Genomic DNA, 20300 nt, shown 5'->3' with positions numbered 1-20300 from the left:
CTCACTTTCATAGCAGGAAAAAAGCCCTCCCCTTGGGCCTCTTGCACAAAAGCGTAAGATTAGGGAACACTGTTTCAAATAACATAATGTAGTACAGAACATCTTGCTATTATTTTATTTCCTTATATACTTTTCAGGTGTCGAAATGCGTAAAATCACCAAGATCTTATGACATGTCTAATCAGACGTGTTTAATTGTTCCATTTCAGAATGATAACTCAACAATATCACAATAAATTCAACAAATAGCATTGAGGTGAGGGGTTAAACCTATTGCAAGATTCACAGGGATGAGCAAATTAGAGTGCAGTAGGGGTGTCAAAAACGACACTGCCAACGGGTTTGCCATATGTCCAGATTTTCCCGGATGTTGCAGCGATTTCTGGACAGTTATGTCCGGGAAATTCTCAATGTATGGCAACCCTAGGGTGTAGTAGATCTTTAGCTGAGTTGGGACATTGCAAGCTCAGGTGGGTTGAGGTGATGATCCTGGCTCAGCTGAAGTTAAGCTGGTGTAACTTGCATTTCCTGCTTCAGCCAGGGCTCAGCTGATGCTAACTGGTGCTAACTGAGGTGTGGCAGGGGGCAGGGGAAACTTAAGCTGGATCCTAACCCTGTTCAGCTCAGTCATGAGACCTGGCAAAAAGGGTATGGTAAGTCAAACACTATTTCAAAGGCTTATTTCCTCTCTGACAGATTTGGGGCAGCTCAGCTGGCAGTAACCTTGCTCCTGAACAGGGTTTGCATTTGGTGTAACTTTACACTGGCTCTGCTTAAATCAGCTTGCATTTCGCCAGCTTCTTGTGTACAGAATTCTCCCGAAGTGGCTATAAACACATGCAATTTCTTTCCAGCATGTGTTTTTTTAAATGTTTAGTGGAGGTTCACTTCTGACTGACTTTCCCTTCACATTCCAATGCATATTGATGGTCTCTCTCTTCATTATGGATTCTCTGATGTATTTTAAGGTTTCGCTTCGGATGTGAAGCTTTCCTCACTCTCTCTTAAGCCAACAACTCTTAAGTTATCTTAAGGGACCAGCTCTCCAGTGTCTCACCAGTTCCCCAACCTTTAGAGTGGAGTTTTGCACAGAATATACCTGTCTATTCCCCCCCCTTTATGTAAATGGGTTTGCAAATCATGGTTTGCATTAAGTATTACATCTGAACAAAGCAAACCATGGCTAAGTGTAAATTTCTCTGTCCCTCTACCTTCTTTCTGGGCCTCCTTATACCCATCCTCTGAGAGCACAACCTTTGCTTGACATGCTAAACTATGGTTTTCATTGCATGTTTGCGATCTTAACAGAATAAAGGCAACAAACTACAGTTACTGCTAATCATAATTCTGTAGTTAAGCTGTAAGTGTGTACTGGGCGAATATGTTAAAATGAATTTTCTGTAATGTTTAACTATAACCAACTAACTAATCACAGTCTGTTTTGTTCCGCCTCTCCTATATTACAACAAGCACAATAAAATTACAAAAGTTGGAATGAAGCATATTACAGAAATTTCAAGCCAAATTTGCATAGGCAAAGGAGTAACAGAGAAAGGGAAGTGATAAACCATAAGAAAAACAATTTCACATGGGAAATACACACTTTGGTGTGTGTGTGTGTGTGTTTTCAAAGGACAAGGTTTAGGAGTCGTAGAAGCAATCACCACCTCCTTTATAAGATAAACATTTGTTTAACTCTGGGTGGGCACTTGGTTTAGTTTGCTTGTCCAGAGAATCATATAAGTTGTTTTTATCTTATGTAACGTTGTCTATAAAAAGTGGTTTTCAAACCCTCCAGAATATCATTATTCTATGTCATAATGATGTGAGAGCCAAATTTCATCCCATAATCAAGTGCAATTACCGCAATTATATAAAAAAGCTGGTTTTACAGTTGTAATTTGCAGAAACAAGATTAAAAGGAGACAATTTGTTTTGATTAAATGTACAGTTTGCTTTTACTTAAATGTAAGCAAGAAAAGTTCATCACTGTGTACATGCCAGGTCTAACATCTTGGCCCAGAAAAACTTGTGTGTGTTGAAACGGTTTTGCCTTTTGCTATAGTTTTGGGGTCAACACCACCAATGCAATAAAAGTGCATATGGAACTTTTCTTGACTTTCCAGAGAGTGGGAAAAATTGTGCTTTATCAGAAACGCCTGTGTCTACATCAGAGCTCTGTATTCCACAAGGACATTGTTGCAGTGCTGACTGTGACAATGGGAAGGGACGTTGCTCAGTGGTAGAAAATCTGCTTTGCATGCAGAAAGTCCTAAGTTCAGTCCCTGTTATCTCCAGGTAGGGCTGGGAGAGCCTCCTGCCTGAAACCCTGGAGAGTTGCTGCCATTCAGAGTAGTCAATATAGAGCAAGATGGACCAATGATCTGACCCAGTATAAGGCAGCTTACTATGTTCCTATAATACAGGGACAGTGCTACACTTACTTTTTAAACCTGAAATGAAAAGTCACCTGTTCCTGCTCTCTCTGTTTAATGACACAGAGATGTAAGGGTTATAGCTCAGTGGTAATTAATCTGCTTTGCCATGTCATGGATGCTTTAGCTGAGATTCCTGCATTGCAGGGGGTTGGACTAGATGACCCTTGGGAACCCTTCCAACTCTATGATTCTATGAAAGTCTCAGGTTCAATCCAAGCATCTCCTGTCAGAAGCAGTGGAGAACCATTGCCAGTCAGTGCTAGGCAAACAAAGAGCCCATCCATATGGCAGCTTCCAACGATTCTATGGAAGCAGGGAATTTGTCTCCTTTGGGAGCTGCTGTCTGAAGCTATTGCATCCTGTTGATCTGCCTTAACTCTAACTTTGTGCGAATATGGAAACCTCATGCATTAAACATGCAAAACCCACTTTGGACTGGCTGTCATGGCAGGAGAGGTGGTATGACCCACTATTTTTGAATTTTGTAGCTTTGAGTTTTCATAGAACTGTAGAGCTGGAAGGGACCACGAGGGCTGTCTAGTCCAGCCCCCTGCAATGCTGGACTCTTTTGCCCAATGTGGGACTCAAACCTATGATCCTAAGAGCAAGATGGAACCAATGGTCTGACTCAATATGAGGTGGGTTATATGCTCCTGTGTGTGCCTGCATTGAGCAGGTAACTGGAGAGGTCTTCCAAGACAGATCCAAGACAAAGGGTGAGCTCTTCCTTTTTCTTTAGTTCTTGGAAAATAAATTCATGGCCATTTGCCTGGTTTAAATAAGGCAACCGAGTAGCTGCAACTAACAGCGGTTAGATGTTTGAGTAGTTTCAAAATTGTGATTATTTGAAGAGTGGAAGCTGGCTAGATGTTGCTGGCAGAGTGGGGAGGGGGGATGTGTTGTTTCATAATCTTAGAGTTCCCAGTAAGCAGCAATTTCCTCTTAAATATTCCAAATGCACATTTGTGTGAGTGTATGTATACCCTTTTAGATCCCCCTACAGCCACCTCCTCCTTGCATACTCTATATGACAAACCACTTTCACTGTATCCTTTCCTCATCTATCAGTTAATTCTCCCTCCCTCCCTCTCCTGAGTTCTCAGACTTGCTCTTCCCACTCTGTCTAGCCTCCCAGCCTTAATTTATTCAACTCCCACACTTTTGCCAGCCTTAGCCAGCAAGTGCCAGAACTTCTGATGGAATGCTTTTAGCCTCGGGCAGTGTTTGTAGCCCTGCTGGTGATCAGCGTTGTTGCTCCTTAGGGAGCTGATAGATGGGCACAGTGTCTCTTGCCCAGAATTTGGTTTCTGCTTGGTTGGGAAGGGTCATTGCAGGGGCAGTTGTGGGACAGTCTAATTCAGCACTTCCTGTGCCGCAAGGAGGCTTTTTATGGCTATTCTAATCTCTTGGGCTGCCTTTTGTTTTTGTGTATTGCAGATAAGCATGGCTGAACCAGGCTGTAGCTTTCAAACTGTGTTCTGGGGTTCCCTGAAATCCTAGCAGTGGGTGTTTTGTTGGGGATAGGGAAACACATTCAATTCAGTTCCCATTTATTAAAGGGGAATCTTACCAAATTTGCGCTGTCCGTAACAATGTGAGACCCAAAACACAGCCATCATTTGAAATTTGCACTTACCCAAATTTTGCAATGCAGTTCACCAACCAGTGTTAACAAAAATGCATATATTAGGGGGTGTAAAAATTAATACATTGGTGAATACAACACAGCAAATGCATTATACTGGGGGGAAATTGCTTGCAAAAATGTGAACTTGATACCAAACTGCACAAATATGGTTTTTAAAAGGGGGGAATGCTGGTAAGTGTTTGTGAGGATTTTTTTGTGTAGAGTGAGGAAAACATTTCTCAGATTTCTGCAGAAATGTGGAGATTGGAGAAATGAAAAAGGGAGAGATCCACAGTACAGTGATACCTCGGGTTACAAACGCTTCGGGTTACAAACTCCACTAACCTGGAAGTAGTACCTCAGATTGAGAACTTTGCCCCAGGATGAGAATGGAAATCGTGCGACGGTGGCAGCGGGAGGCCCCATTAGCGAAAGCGCGCCTCAGTTTAAAAATGGTGTCAGGTTAAGAACGGACCTCTGGAACAAATTAAGTTCATAACCTGAGGTACCACTGTAGACAGATCCTTCCATCCCTAGTCTTTTGTAATAATATACATTATCATACTATATAATAATATAATAATAATTTATTATTTATACCCCGCCCATCTGGCTGGGTTTCCCCAGCCACTTTGGGCAGCTTACAACAGAATATTAAAATATAATAATCTATTAAACATTAAAAGCTTTCCTAAACAGGGTTGCCTTCAGACGCCTTCCAAAAGTCTGTTAGTTGTCTTTCCTCTTTGACATCTGATGGGAGAGCGTTCCACAGGGTGGGTGCCACTACCAAGAAGGCCCTCTGCCTGGTTCCCTGTAACTTGGCTTCTCACAACGAGGGAACCGCCAGAAGGCCCTCAGCGCTGGACCTCAGTGTCTGGGCAGAACGATGGGGTTGGAGACACTCCTTCAGGTATACTGGACCGAGGCCGTTTAGGGCTTTAAAGGTCAGCACCAACACTTTGAATTGTGCTCAGAAATGTACGGGAGCGAATGTAGGTCTTTCAAGACCGGTGTTATGTGTTCTCGGCGGCTGCTCCCAGTCACCAGTCTAGCTGCCGCATTCTGGATTAGTTGTAGTTTCTCGGTCACCTTCAAAGGTAGCCCCACATAGAGCGCATTGCAGTAGTCCAAGCGAGAGATAACTAGAGCATGCACCACTCTGGCGAGACAGTCCGCAGGCAGGTAGGGCTTAGCCTGCGTACCAGATGGAGCTGATATACAGCTTCCCTGGACATAGAATTGACCTGCACCTCCAAAATGACTCCCAGGCTGCACAATTACCCCATTCAGGACCAGGGAATCCTCCACACCTGCCTGCCTCCTGTCCCCCACAAACAGTACTTCTGTCTTGTCAGGATTCACCCTCAATCTAGATAGGCTTCCCTGTGTCCTGGCCCTCATGGATGGACAAAGAATTCGTAACTTCCTGCTCTGTTTCCGCTAAAGGCTTTAATGCACAAATCAGACCGGTACATAGGCAAGAAACAGGTTACAATACTGCAGCAGGTGTATAAGAGTTATAGGTCCATGGCTAAGAGTAAGCATTGATCCAACAAGTGATATGTCCCTTGCACTTTCCTTTTGAAGACCAGGGTGGGCACAACTCTTAGCGCAGCAAGTGGCCAGGGTCATAGGACTGGGCAAGTAAACAGGCACTCCTTTGAATGAGTTGGGCCTGCAAGATTTCTTCACACCATTGCTGGTGCCTCCATGTCCTTGGCGATGGAGGTGGCGTTGGAACCAGCTCAGCATCCAGTTTACTCTTAGTGGCCTCTACAGAAGGGGGAGGCTCCTCACTGACAGGAGGCACCTGAGGTGACTCTGCAGTAGGAGGCATTTGGCTACAGGTGTCCTGTGTCACAGGGGTGGAACAATCCTCTGTTAACCTGCTTGGTTAGCTCTCCATCCTCTAGACCAGGGTTCAGGAAACTTTTTCAGCAGGGGGCCGATCCACTGTCCCTTGTGGGGGGGGCGGCCTATTTTTTTGGGGGGGGAATGAACGAATTCGTATGCCCCACAAATAACCCAGAGATGCATTTTAAATAAAAGCACACATTCTACTCATGTAAAAACACCAGGCAGGCCTCACAAATAACCCAGAGATGCATTTTTTTAAAAAAGGACACTTTCTACTCATGAAAAAACCCACGCTGATTCCTGGACCATTGGCAGGCTGGATTTAGAAGGCAATTGGGCCGGCTCCGGCTCCCAGGCCTTAGTTTGCCTACCCATGCTCTAGACTGCTGCCCCCTGCCCCCAGTCTCAGACCCTTAATTGGGGTCCTGTTTTTACCTCTTTCATCCCCCTGGGGCCCTCCCTAGGGCTTCTCCCATTCCTCTTCTGGAGGACTCCAAGATAAACCTGCCCACCACAGTTCCTTCCCCCTACAATAAGACGAACTGGGGAGTATTATGTGTGTTTTTCCGCACATTATCACTACATGTGAGGTGACTCTCAATAATGTCCTACGTGGACGGAGAGAGTGAGTGTTTGTGTACTAGAACATGTCCAGAATCCTCTGTAGTCCAGAGGGGTTCCCTCCCTGGGAGGCGAGAGATTCTCTGGCAGGCACGTTGATGCCTGGAAGTTGCTACCAGACTGGTTTCTAGAGGGTGATGCAAAGTAACAAGGGATGCGTTTTCCTGGCTTGTTATCTCTTGATGAAATAGAATGATAATGAGATATTTGGCTCCTCCGTGCTGTCTTCAAGCAGCGCCATGGCCCACGAGGCCCTTTCTTCCCTCTAGTCTGTTGTAGTGATCATCAAACCCTAACGATGGGGTAGTTGCGTTTTGACATGGCAGCGTTCATTTGCAGGGCCTTCCTGTCGTCGCCTTTCAGGGGCAAGTTTATCTGAGTTGACAGCTGGGCATTGTTCTTCCCTTGTTGTGGATTCTGCAACAGTTGTGCCCTCTGCAGCTCCCTGGTTTTTCTGAATGGAATTTGTGCAGAGAAGAACTGGAAGCGTTGGCTAACAGCGGAGGGAGAAAGCAGAGGGAGTAACCCCAAACACTTCAGAGACAGAGAAAGAAGGCAATGCCTCTGAATAAACAGTTGCTGAGGCTCATGTACTCCATGCAGGCTTTCCATAGGCCTCTGGTGAGAACAGAATCCTCAACTAGATGGGCCTTTGGTCTGATCAAGCAGAGCTATCCATATGTTATTTTAGCTGGCACCATAGAGTGGCATTTGGGCTTGCTAGTCATCCTCCCCACCCTGCCGAAAACACATAAATCACAACATATTTGGACCACTGTAGCTCTGGGGGGTTCTGTAGGGTTAAACAGCGCATTGCTGGCATATAAGTGGTCCAGCAACTGGGGGTAGAGAGGAGCAGTCCTCATATCCTAATTATTATGATAATGGACAAAGTTTTAGGACTGGCCACAGAGTAAAAGGCTGCTGGGAAGTTGCCCCCCTCCTGAGCAGAACCACCACAAACCATGGGAAAATGAGGCTTGCCAAAGCTATTGGACCAGTGCATTTCCCTCCCCTTTCCTTCTGGAGAAAAAAAAATGCAGCTTCAACTGCATTTTGTTAGAAATGCAGTTGTTAGAAACCAATGTTTCCCAAACTTGGGTCTCCAGCTGTTTTTGGTCTACAACTCCCATCATCCCTAGTTAGCAAGACCAGTGGTCAGGGATGATGGGAATTGTAGTCTGAAAACAACTGGAGACCCAAGTTTGGGAAACACTGCTGTAAAACTTTTGAGTGGGGGGATGAACTGGCCCTAATCACAGGCTCAGACAGCTCAGCGATTTATCACATTTCCACTTTTAACAGAGCACTTATCAAAGAATAATTTGATGATAATGCATTCATGAAGGTGAACTACAGCGGAACAAAACAATAAGCTGGGAGAAGGCAAGGCAAATTCTTGCCTTGTAATAAAACAAAAACTGTCTTGACTTGGCAGTGAAAGGCCAAAAAAGACAGGGCAGGATGAATCTCATGGGGCATGGATTTCCGCAGTCTGAGTGCTACTGCAGAGACGGCCTCTCCAAATGATTGCCGGGATGGGCAGGATTCTGGGAGCTGGTCCTTAAGGCAGAGGAGGATTTAGGGGAGCTTGACAGGTTCACCTGCTCTGGGCGCCGAGCTGAGAGGGCACCACAACAATGACGAACAATGGAAGGCCATCAATTTTTGGCATTGCACAGGGCACCACTGAAATTCTGAAGCCCAAAGTCCACCACTTCTTAAGGCTTTGGTGGGTGGTGTTTTGCACTGAATTCAGAAGAAGCGCCCTAACTGGGCCTGGAAACAAACTGGCACCCAGGACAAGATGGTGTGAGAGCGACGCAGCATTCTGTACCAACAGAACTTCTGAACGCATTAAAATTAATGGGCTCAAGTCTGTCTTGCCCACTAAGTTCAGTGGGCCCCCTATATGTAAAACCAGCACCATGTGTTCATTGCAAATTGCATTCCTTCCACGGCAGCCAGCATCACATGCTGTTATCTGTATTCATAAAATCTTGTTTCCTCAGGGAACAAGGGAACAAAACCTTTCCTTACCTTATTGGCATGAAGTATTGGAGCAGTGTTTGGCGCTGATAAGAGGGGTAACTTTAGAAAGCTCTGTAGCTCTGAGGGATAGTGGCTGAAACACAATGGACTGTGTTATGGCTAGCACCCTGATCTTCTGAACTGTGATCAGGGTGGATGTAGGAGATGCAGGAAAGGTGGGCACAGATGGACCGAATGGAAATATGCTCTTCATTCACTCATTCAGCCTGCTGCCACCAGAATCTAAGAGTGACTCTTGCTAGGTACAGGCTGCATTATACTGAGTCAGGCCAACTGGTCCATCTAGTTCAATATTATCTACACTGAATGGCCTTGGCTCTCCAGGAATCTCTCCTAACCCTAGCTGGAGATGCCGTTGGGGATTGCACCTTCTGCTTGCAAGGCAGGTGCTATACAACTGAGCTACAGATCTCGGCTATCACACTCTTGACAGGCTGGTTCAGAACAAAGATCCATCTAGGTTAGCCCTCTGTTCCCAAAACTGGATAGCCAGGTGACTTTGGTAAACTTGCCAAATGAGACTTGTGGAGGCAGCCGGCCGGCCGCCCCATTAGCTTCCACGATTTATTCAGAGGTGTACTAGTTCTGCGCATGGAAGTTCCATTTAGTTGTAATTGCTAACAGCTGTTGATAAAACTGTTCTCCTTGAAGAAGGTCCACTTCTCCGCCTCCACTGAATGTTCAAGTAGCGATCCCATGGAGTTCTTTTGTACTGTCCAGGGGCAGCGTCTTCCAGTAGTTTCGGTCCTGTCCCCAGAGTCAGTTTCAGAGACTAGTTTTGGGTATTTATCTTGTGGCCTCCTGGAAGTTGTGCTGTGTGGGGTGTTGCAGAATACTGTCCTGGCCCCAATGCTGTTTAATCTACATTAAGCCCCCGGGAGCAGGAGATTTGGGATGAAGTTTCATAATTTATCAGTAACATCTGAATTGGGAGAGGCCTTGGAAGCCCTGGACTGGTGCCTGTTGGCTGGGTGAGGGCCAAATTCTGGCACGATGGAAGTACTCTGGGTGAGCAGTTCCCAAATCCTGATAATTGGGTCAATTGCCTGCTTTGGATGGCATCATCCTCCCCCTGAAGGAACAGGTTCATAGTATGGGGGTGGTCTTGGAACTGTCTCTGTTAGGTAGAGGCCCAAATAATAATAATATTTGTACCCCAGCCACCCTGGGTGCCTTCTAGCATATATAAAAACATAATAAAACATTAAATACTTCCCTATACAGGGCTGCCTTCAGATGTCTTCTAAAGGTTATATAGTTCCTTGACATCTGATGTCACAGGGTGGGTGCCACTACTGAGAAGGCCCTCTGCCAGGTTCCCTGTAACCTCACTTCTTGCAGGGAGGGAACCGCCAGAAGGCCCTTGGAGCTGGACCTCAGTGTCCAGGCTGAACGATGGGGGTGGAAACGCTCCCTCAGGTATACAGAGCTGAGGTCGTTTAGGGCTTTAAAGGTCAGCACCAACACTTTGAATTGTGCTTGGAAACATACTGGGAGCCAATATGGCAATTTCTGGACCAGGATAGTTTGATCACTGTCCTCTGTGTTTTCTTCAGGCTGATGCAGAAACTGCAGTTGGTGCAAAAAGTGACAGTTCAGCTGCTCCTAGGGGCAGAATATTGCTATCATATTACACCATCTCTGAAAGAATTGCACTGGCTGCCAATTAGCTACTGTACTAAGTTCAAGGTGATGGCACTAGTATTCAAAGTCCCATACAAAATACCCAACTGATCCCCATGTTCCATAGGAGAGGGCATCTTGAAGAAAACATCTTACCAGGAGGTCCGTTCTGCTCAGTGTAGGAACAGGGCCTTTAGTGTGGTGGCACCTACCCATGGGAGCTCCCTCTCATTACATCTGAGACAGGCACCACCACCTCTATTTTCTTTCCATGCCTGTCGAAGACCTTTTCTCTTTCAACAAGCCTTTTGAGTGGAGATTTTTTTTTTTTATCTCAGCCAAGGTCTGCATTGTATCTGAATGGATTTTATGTATGCAATTTTTATGGATGTTTTTATTGTGTTGTGAAATTGCTTTGCAATGCTTCATAGGAAGCGATTCATAAATGGAATTAATAATGATAATTTGTCCTTTTTTTAAAAAAAAGACATCTAAGCTAATGATTGTGGGTGGACCCATTAAAATGGTCTGCACATTTAATATGATTTTTTTTGGGGGGGGGGGTCAGCTGATATTCCCTCTGTGGCTTCTGTGGAGGTGGATGCACGCGTAACAACAACAGGAGGAGGAGTTTTGTCCCTGGTGAAAAACTGCTTCCCTTCCCTCTCAGTTTTTCTCTCTCTTCAGTGGTGCCTCTCCTCCTCTCCTCCATCAAAGTGATTCAGGAGGAGAAGGGCAGGTAAGCCGACAGGCAGATATGAAAACATGTGAAACATCACCACGAACATTATATGATAGCATTTGAGGTGCACCTGTAGCCTTATTAACACATTCGCCCTTCCTCTAAGCCTGCCATTTGTTAGCAGAGATGTTTAATGCTTGTCGTAGCAATGACAATGATTAGCTTGTCGTAGCTAATCTCATATGTATCCATCTTGTAGACCCAACGTATGTGGATCACGTTACAATGCCTACTGCTGTCCTGGATGGAAAACATTACCAGGTGGAAACCAGTGCATAGTCCGTAAGTCATTATTTGCTCTTTATTTCATATATATAAACACTTAAAAGGAGGGGATTGTTGTCGCTTTGTACTTGCTTGTTTTTTCCTCGTTTTTTATAATAAATGCTTGCTATTGTTTTGCCCCAAGCATAGCTAAATTCCTCCTGTCATTTCAGTGTCATTCCCATATGCTTTCATTCTCCCCCTCTCCATTCTATGACGGGGTGGGGAGCCTTTTTCACCCTGAGGGCCACATTCCTTTATGAGGAACCTCAGAGGGGCACATGCTAGTGTCGGGTGAGGCCAAAGGCAAAAGTTGGCAAGGTAACAGACCATTGTTGTTGTTGTTAACAAACAACACCTACCCTCCAGCCTAAGGTGCAAGGTTGGGTTACAACAATTTATATGTGATTCTTACCTTTGTAAAGTAGGGTACATTCTAACCACGTGAAAGCAGGCCTGGAGAGAGTCCTGAGGGTAAGATAGAGGTTGTATTTGGCCCTCAGGTCTTAGGCTCCCCACCCCTGGTCTGCAGTCTAGTCTGTTTCCTGCTGGTTGTCATGTGGAAGGTGCGTCAATCAGCCTCAGCAATTGCAGCTGCACACATAGGAGCGTAAGTACGAGGCCAAGAAGGTTTGCGATCCAACAAAAACATGCAACACTCAGCCATTTGCCCTGCTTTACAAGAAACATTTCTCAGAGCTGTTTCTCAGTGTTAAACTTCTGCTGTGTTATTGCAGCCCACACAATCTCTGGCATTAATGATTAGATAGGAGCATGGGTAAGGAAGTGCTCACTGATGGGTCAGTCAAGAGTGGGCAAACATGCAACGCCATTCCCGACACTTCTATCCTTCATGCAAGGGCTCTCACACTGAAAGTGTTAAACGTAATGCAGCAGCCTTCCCCAACAGTGGCATTTATCCCTTGCGCTCTCCCCTCTGGTAATCCACTGCAAATGCAACTTAGAAGTGTGCATGCACATGAAAGCTCATACCAATGACAAACTTAGTTGGTCTCCAAGGTGCTACTGGAAGGAATTTTTTTATTTTGTTTTAGCTTTATCAGTGTCGCCCTTGGGTGCAGTACCTCAAGGAGGATGTTGAGGAGCTGGAAAAGGTTCAGAAAAGGGCAACCCAAACACTCAAAGGGGTTAGCCATGTTCACCCACCCCTGACTGATCCTCTGGCAAGCACCTCTGCAGAAGTGTCTTCTTCACCATTAATACCACAGATCCTCCGGCTTGTAATAACACCTCAGTAGAATGAGAAGTATTTGAATTTCATTAAAAGCACACACCTGACCATGTTTTTCTCAGTGAAAGCCAATCAGCCGAACCAGGTAATAAAGAAGTGATCAGCCAGCAACCACGACAGTATATAGTTGTCCATTGCACAACCAAAAGGCATGTTCAACTGTTCCATAGGGCATTCTTATAAAACACAGTTGAAGTTCCTCTAGACAAACTTCCTAGGGGTTAATTATCCTGCTTATAGTTTTCAGACCATGCTTTTGTACATGATGACACTTGTAAACATGGGGGTAAGGGGAAATGGCAAAACTTTTCAAAATGGATGTAAGAGTTAGTTTAGCTGCATTCAGGTCGGGAACAAAAACAACCCCACCGTGACCGTTTCTACACTGCACAACACTCCTTCCTTTTTACTCAAGCATATAGAACTGCATATAAGTGAAATGTAATGTGGGGATTGACCATACATTATGTCAAGCTGCATACACACTATGCCATTAAGGCACATTTCTCTGCCCTTCCCATAGAATTCTGGGCTCTGTAGTTTATCCCTAGCAAAGTTACAGTTCCCACCAATACTTTAAAAACTACAGTGGCCAGAATTCTCTGAGGGGAAAGCTGTGCTTTGTATGCACTTTGAAGGTGTAGTGTGGAGCCTCAGTCACCCCAGGACAAATAAGTGGCTGTAAACCATTCAGCATTAGTGCCTAAAAACCATCAGAGTGCATACTAACCTGCTTAAAATCTGTTTTTCTGCTTATACCCCTTTTGGGTTTTCTCTCTCTTCCCTTACAGCAATCTGTAGACATTCCTGTGGAGATGGATTTTGCTCAAGACCGAACATGTGCACATGTCCAAGTGGCCAGATTGCCCCGTCCTGTGGCTCAAAGTCAGGTATGTTTTCTAGGGCTAGATTATTCTCATGCACTTGAATTGGCAGTGTGGTGTGTTTTAACTTGAAAGTAACTTGGTAGTTCAGACAACTAAACACTGACTCAGTATTAATCATTTACCACAACTAAAGGAATCTTTAGCTATTGCAGACATTCCTTATGGCATTTTTTTAAAAAAGTAACAAATACTATACAAGTATTGGCAATTGCATTTGGCTCGCCAGGCGCTGTATGCTTTTTGAAAAATTGGTCGTGCTTACAACAGAAGTCTAAGTTATTGAGACAAACAAGAGGTGCTAGATATTTCCTTCTTGCTTTTTCTGTGAATGCCCTTGTGGGAAACCACCAGGAAAGGCAGACAAGGATGGCTTTTTGTGGGAGTTAAATGACCTGGCATTTAGATATTTGTTATTAATTGCCCTTCCTCCTTCCTTCCTTCCTTCCTTCCTTCCTTCCTTCCTTCCTTCCTTCCTTCATCAGTGGCAATGCTCTTTTGGAATTGGCCTATGCTATTTTTAGTGGGTTCATAAAATAGCATGAGATTAGGGAGTAAAAATCAGGGTCAACATTTGTACCAAGTAAAATAATAGCAGAATCATTCAGGACACAGCTAATCCCCAGTTATAGGCAACATGAGTTGTGTCTATTACCAGACCTCAAACTAGCAGTGATTGACAGTTTGAAAGGGAAGGGCCATAGCTCAGTGGTAGAGCACCTGCTTTGCATGCAGAATGATTCAAATTCAAACGCTGGGATCTCTAGGTAGAGCTAGGAGATACCTTTTCCTGAAATTCCAGAGAGCCACTGCCAGTCAGTGAAGGGAAACCTGAGTAAGATGGAACAATGATCTGACTCACTATAAGGTAGCCTCTTTTGTTTCAGACATTGTGTAGGCTACTTGTTCTATTCATTTATTCATTTGCAAGGCATATTAGATGGGCCTATGCAATGCTCCTACCCGTTGTGAGATGTCCACCAGCAAAAATGAAAACCAGGAAACCCTTTAAAGCCCTTTAATTGTTTTGGGGGTACTAGCAGCATTTTCTTTTCTTTTTTAATCTGGCAACTAGTTTTGATAGTTCTCCAACAAAAGCTGAGATTAGAGCTCACTGTGTCCTTGAATAAAACCACGATTCCAAAAATTTCTCAAGATGTAATGAACTGCAATACTGGCATGGTTTGCACAGCGCTGTAGGCCAAACTGTTGCTTGCTGGGACCGTGCAAACGTGTGAGCTCTTGGAGAGGAGTGTTCATATACTTTCCTCCTGCCTAGCCTTTTTTATTCCCACATTGCACTGAGCTCACCCTTCCAATGTTACTGCCTTACATTGTTATTGCATATCACCTGGGTGAAGGCGCAACAGATGTTATGCATGACTAAGACATTGATGCAATGACTGACCTGCCCCCTGGGCTCCTGCCTCCCCAGACAACTCTGATACTTCCTGGAGATCAGATGAGGACCAGCCCAATAGGGCCCGCTTAGGGATCATCTGATTCCAGCCCCCCAAACTCCTCCCACTCAGCTTCTTGATCTGATCAGTCTATCCAGAACATCTCCTTGGGGGTTCATGATAATGCTTTCCTCTCAAGAGTGACTAGACTGAAACTTGTAAGTGCAAGCCCTCTGAAATATCATTTGCTCCATTCTTGTAATTGTCAGAACAGCCTCATGTATGAATGCTTCCAGCAGAATGAAGCATTTCTTTTACTTTGTTATTCAATCACAGACCTCTCCAAAGATTCATTGATAAATAAAACGTAGTAGAAATACCACCCTGCTCCTTAAACTAAGCAACAGCCCAAGATGCTTAAAACTTCACATCTGTTCTTTGCTTGAATCTCAACACTGAGACATGGCTGGCAAAGACAGCTTTGGATGCCTTAAAGCATTCCGGATCCTCCTCTGCATTTATCCTTAGACCTCACAGATGTTTTCTGGCAATTTGGTTCTTCCTGAAGAATTTCAAAGAGATTGTGGAGGCATGCTCTCTTGAAAGTTAGAAGAACCCTGCTAGATCAGGCCAAAGGTCCATCTATTCTAGTATCCTGTTTTCAGCAGTGGCTAATTAAACATTTCCAGGAAGACCACAACCAGGACATGAAGGCAATAGGTCGGTGGTTCGAATCCCTGCGATGCGGTGAGCTCCCTTTGCTCTGTCCGAGCTCCTGCCAACCTAGCAGTTCGAAAGCACCAGTGCAAGTACATAAATAGGCACTGCTGTGGCGGGAAGGTAAACGGTGTTTCTATGTACTCTGGTTTCCATCGTGGTGTCCCATTGCACCAGAAGCGGTTTCGTCATGCTGGCCACATGACCCGGAAAGCTGTTTGTGGACAAATGCCGGCTCCCTTGGCCTGAAAGTGAGATGAGCGCCGTTACCCCATAGTCACCTTTGACTGGACTTAACTGTCCAGGGGTCCTTTACCTTTTTACCTACTCACCTCTGTAGTTGCTCCCAACAGCTCGTATTCAGAGGTATACTGCCTCTGCCCCTCAGTGATCCATTTAGCAGCTGCCATTACCTATTTACAGACCTGCCGTCAGTGAATTTATCCACTTTCCATTTAAAGCCTTCTGAAGCCATCTTATTCACACCTGAACATTCTGACCAATTGATGCCTTCATTTGCAAATACAGTGGTACCTTGGTTCTCAAACTTAATCCGTTCCGGAAGTCTGTTCCCAAACCAAAGCATTCCAAAACCAAGGTGTGCTTTCCCATAGAAAGTAATGCAAAACTATTAATCCGTTCCAGACTTTCAAAAACAACCCCTAAAAGAGCAATTTAACATGAATTTTACTATCTAATAAGACCACTGATCCATAAAATGAAAGCAATAATCAATGTACTGTACTATAAAATAAAGAAGACAGTATTGTAGATGATAACATTAAAAAAAAATTCTTACCTTTACTGATGATAGTCACACAGTCAATCAATCAGTAGCTGAACTGGGTTCCATACAGTCACAAAAACAAATTAACCAAAAAAGCCTCAAAAACAAAAACGCAATATAGCAAAAACAAAAGTGCAAAATACAGTGGTACCTTGGTTCTTGAATTTAATCCATTCCGGAAGTCCGTTTGACTTCCGAAATGTTCGAAAACCAAGGTGAGGCTTCTCAATGGTGCAGGCGCCTTGGAAACAATAGCCGACAGCTGCATTGGATGTTCGGCTTCCAAAAAAACGTTCACAAACCGGAACACTTACTTCTGGGTTTTCAGTGTTTGGGAACCGAGGCGTTTTAGTAACAAGGCATTTGAGAACCAGGGAACCACTCTCAGCTGCCTTTAGATTTTTAAGGACGCAGTTCTAAGCACACTTGAAAACAATGGGACTTACTTCTGAATAGGCATGCATTAGATTGGGTTGCAAGAAGTTTTGACAGCAAACGCAATGTATTGCTGTTGAAGAATTGCCCAAATTTCCGTACAGATGGGTGAGTGCAGAATACTCACATCAATTCCATTGCACCCACTTTTTTTTTTTTTGCTTTTAGTTATGTAAACAGTTATCATCCATACCATTGTTGGATACAAATATGATTGTTGGACCTAGTTTAGATCTGTTCATGCAGCCTTGTTTGTAACATCAAAGGTGGCATGAATTCCAGGCAGGTGGGTTCAAAGAATTCCATGTGGGTGAGTGAATGGGCTGGCAGAGGAAGGGTTGCCATCACTCCTCTTCCAGACTGCCTGGTTTCCATGCTGGCCAGGGAGGAAGAGGAACTTCCTCCTCCACAGCTGGCCTGGAAATGCAGTGTGCCAATGAAGGAAGCAAAACCACTCAAGGAGAGTTTGAAACAAAGCTGGGTGGGGGGAAGTTGCTTGGGTGAAGGGGACGTGGCTGGGGGAGGTTTGTGTGGCCTGGGCAGAGTCCCAGGGGCCTGAAAAAGAGGCCCGAGGGGGGAACCCTAGCTTCCCTCCCACTGCCACAATGTAAAAAAAACCCAAAAAAACCCGCAAAGCTGTAAAAAGCTTCTTCAACACTGGTGTGTCCATGAACCCCCACTCAGGCCTTAAAAACAATTCCAATAAAAATGATTATTTGCATTCCTAGTCTGCCAGATAATTAAGACTGCATGAAAAATAATTTCCTTTGGAAAATGAATTAAGGCAGAATAGGGCAATCTCTCACCCGCAGTCCCTCATTGCAGAGTTGCGTATAAGACTTAAGATGAAGAAATATTCTCAGCCTGTAGCTTGAAAAAAAAAGTAAGGTTAAAAAAAATGCACTTAAGCTACCGTTAAACTTATTATCTCAAAGCATTTAAATGCCTTTGGTAATAAATGTGGGAATGGAAGTTAGCTTTTGGCTTGCTTTACTCTAATTGAAATCAGTTTGTGGTTTAAGTTCCTAACTCCGCCTGACAGATGATATCATTTCCTATGTGTTTTCTAATCCCTTCTGTTTTCCTAAGGTTTTATAAGTCCGACCATACATTTTGAAACCACTACCCACCTTTTTCAGACCTACTTAGGAGGGTGTAAATAAGGCTCCACCAATTAAAGTGGGCTGCAGATTTGCAGATGCCTTGCAGAGAATCTAGCTGAAGTTAAGTCCTTTTGAACTAGATGTGACTTTATATGAGTCTTTGCATCTAGCATGCAGGTTTTGTTTTCCTAAATCCTAAATAGCAGCCACTGGGATGGCCTCAAATTATTGCCACTGAGGCAGACAGGTGGGTAGGCAATTTAACCCTTTCCTCACTTGCTGTGGTTGTGACAGAAAAATGCTCCCTCAAAGCTGCTATTTATGTTGAGAAGAATCCCTCCACTGACAGCAATTTCAGAAAAACCTTTACATGCAAAGACACATTTAGCATCATATATAGTTTGGCTCCAAACCTCAATGATTTAAGTGGTAGAGAGCTGGGCGATTCCTCTATGGAAGTCAGCAAATACAATTGCTCGTTTTTAATCTCTAAATTGTGCCCCTTCACTTTGGTTGGAAAATAATAGCATTGGAAGGTGTCCTATCTGTCATATTCGGAGCAGACAAACTGAAATAAATTAATTTAAGTTGATCAAGTCCATTGATTTCAATAGTTGAAAGTAGCCAATTGTTTCAACAGTTTTCCATAGAGTCAGAGTATAAAGTTGATGTCACAATGTTTTAAAATGTAGCAAACAATCACATCTTATGCACATTTAACTTGTGTGATTTCAACCACACACAACTGAAGACCAGCTGGTTGAAATTTTGCAAGTTAAATGCAAGCAAGGTGGAGTGAAAGCTTTGGGGTGCTCTCACAAGATCTTGCAGGTCTGTCCGAGCTCCCATGAGATATGTTGCATGAGCATCCTTAGCCTTCCAAAAACCATTGCAAAAAGAACTTTAAAGCTCTCTGTCTGTCTTGCCAGCAAGGCATTCTTGATGTGCTGGCTCTGGAAGATTAGTAGGGAAGCTGTTGTGGGACCTTATGGAAACATGAACAGCCCCATGGGGGTCTCACAGAGGCAGCCCCAAACCAGCGTGTTGAGGGGGCCTTGCCCTCCTTCCAAGGCAGAGAACTTAAAAGCTCTTTTTGCACCAGGTCAGCTTGGGATGAAGGGAATTGTAGCCCAACAATAAATGTGGTCCCAAGGCGGAAGAGCACTGTACTCAAGGACTTTCTTGATACTTGCTGTGCTCCTTTGATTTCAGAGAGCTTGGCTGCACATTCTTCCAATCACCCCCATTTTCCGAGTCTTTTCTTTTCTGCTGTTCTGCCATGGGGTTTCCCCATGGTGAGTAGGTCCTCAAAAAGCCATGAAATACAATGAGGCATTCTGCATTTCTATTTGATGGTCGTTGTGGTCAGCACTTCTCAGAATTAAACATTTAAAATGGTTGCCATCTGCTGTTTAAGTTTCTCTAGACTGCACAGTTAAGTAATTGTCTTTCCTTTCCAGTGCAACATTGCAACATCAGGTGTATGAATGGAGGTACATGCAGTGATGACCATTGTCTCTGTCAGAAAGGATACACAGGAACACATTGTGGGCAGCGTAAGTAAATGTAATTAACATTTAGCTAGGGGTGCTGTCCTATGTGTGCTAAGTCAGTGTTCCTCAACCTTGGGCCTCCAGCTGTTTTGGGACTACAACTCCCATCATCCCCAGCCACTGGTCCTGCTAGCTCAGGATGATGGGAGTTGTAGTCCCAAAACAGCTGGAGGCCCAAGGTTGAGGAACACTGTGCTAAGTGATACGGGATGCATTTTAGTGGCTTTTGGAGGCAGAGGAGAAATGGATAAATTGTGGGTGAAATGGGGGTTGGGGGTTGGGTTTGCCAGCACCAGTGGTTGCAGGAACAAGTTCTTATCGGAAGCCACCAGCTGGAAGCTGCCAAGTAATCAGGCAACAGGCACAATGTTATTATGCAGCGTTGTTTCCAGTTTTCTTTAGGGAAGGAGTAACAATGACAGTCACTGGGAAGTGGTCTTTTTTGTTGAGACTTCTGTTGTGAAACTGAGGGATGTGGCCCAGTTTTTGAGCTAAAAATTTTCATCTGACATTTGACTCTGCACTGGTTAAAACGTAGAGCTCAGCCACAAGAAGACTAACAAATCCATTGTAATCAACAAATTCTGGGCTGCTGGTTAACTGCTGTGGAATTTTTCAAGCTAGCACGTGACTTTGCAATAGATGCCAGGAGAATTCTTTCTGACTAGAACAATTAAAGTAAGCATCAGACAAATTCATAATAATTGGATATTGCCTGATGTTGCAGTTCTATGCATTTTTTTAAAAAAATATTTTTATTAATTTCCATTTTCCACATCACAATTAAAACAACATACTGTAACTCACAGCACATCAACCGCGTTGCTTAAAACAGTTCTTGCGTTCTTAGAATTATCAAAGACTTGAAAGGTTTTATGCATGTAGGATCTGATTAGTTAGAACTTCAGCTGTGAGTGCTATCTGGCCCCTTTGCAAATGTGG

At 44.2% G+C, this 20300-nt stretch overlaps 1 protein-coding gene across 1 annotated transcript in view; it reads left to right on the top strand.

Annotated features, from left to right (window-relative positions):
• FBN1 (fibrillin 1) overlaps positions 1–20300 on the top strand; it is a 213098-nt gene that overhangs the window by 16884 nt on the left and 175914 nt on the right. Inside the window, exons 3-5 of the mRNA XM_035132327.3 lie at positions 11163–11245; positions 13271–13369; positions 19266–19361. Coding sequence (XP_034988218.3) covers positions 11163–11245; positions 13271–13369; positions 19266–19361 — 278 coding nt within the window. The remainder of the gene's footprint in view (positions 1–11162; positions 11246–13270; positions 13370–19265; positions 19362–20300) is intronic.

This window comes from Zootoca vivipara, chromosome 13 (genome assembly GCF_965207765.1).
Source record: "Zootoca vivipara chromosome 13, rZooViv2.hap1.1, whole genome shotgun sequence".
NCBI classification, from domain to species: Eukaryota; Metazoa; Chordata; class Lepidosauria; order Squamata; family Lacertidae; genus Zootoca; species Zootoca vivipara.
Note: the sequence above shows the minus strand (reverse complement) of the source record. Positions and strands in the feature narration are given on the sequence as shown.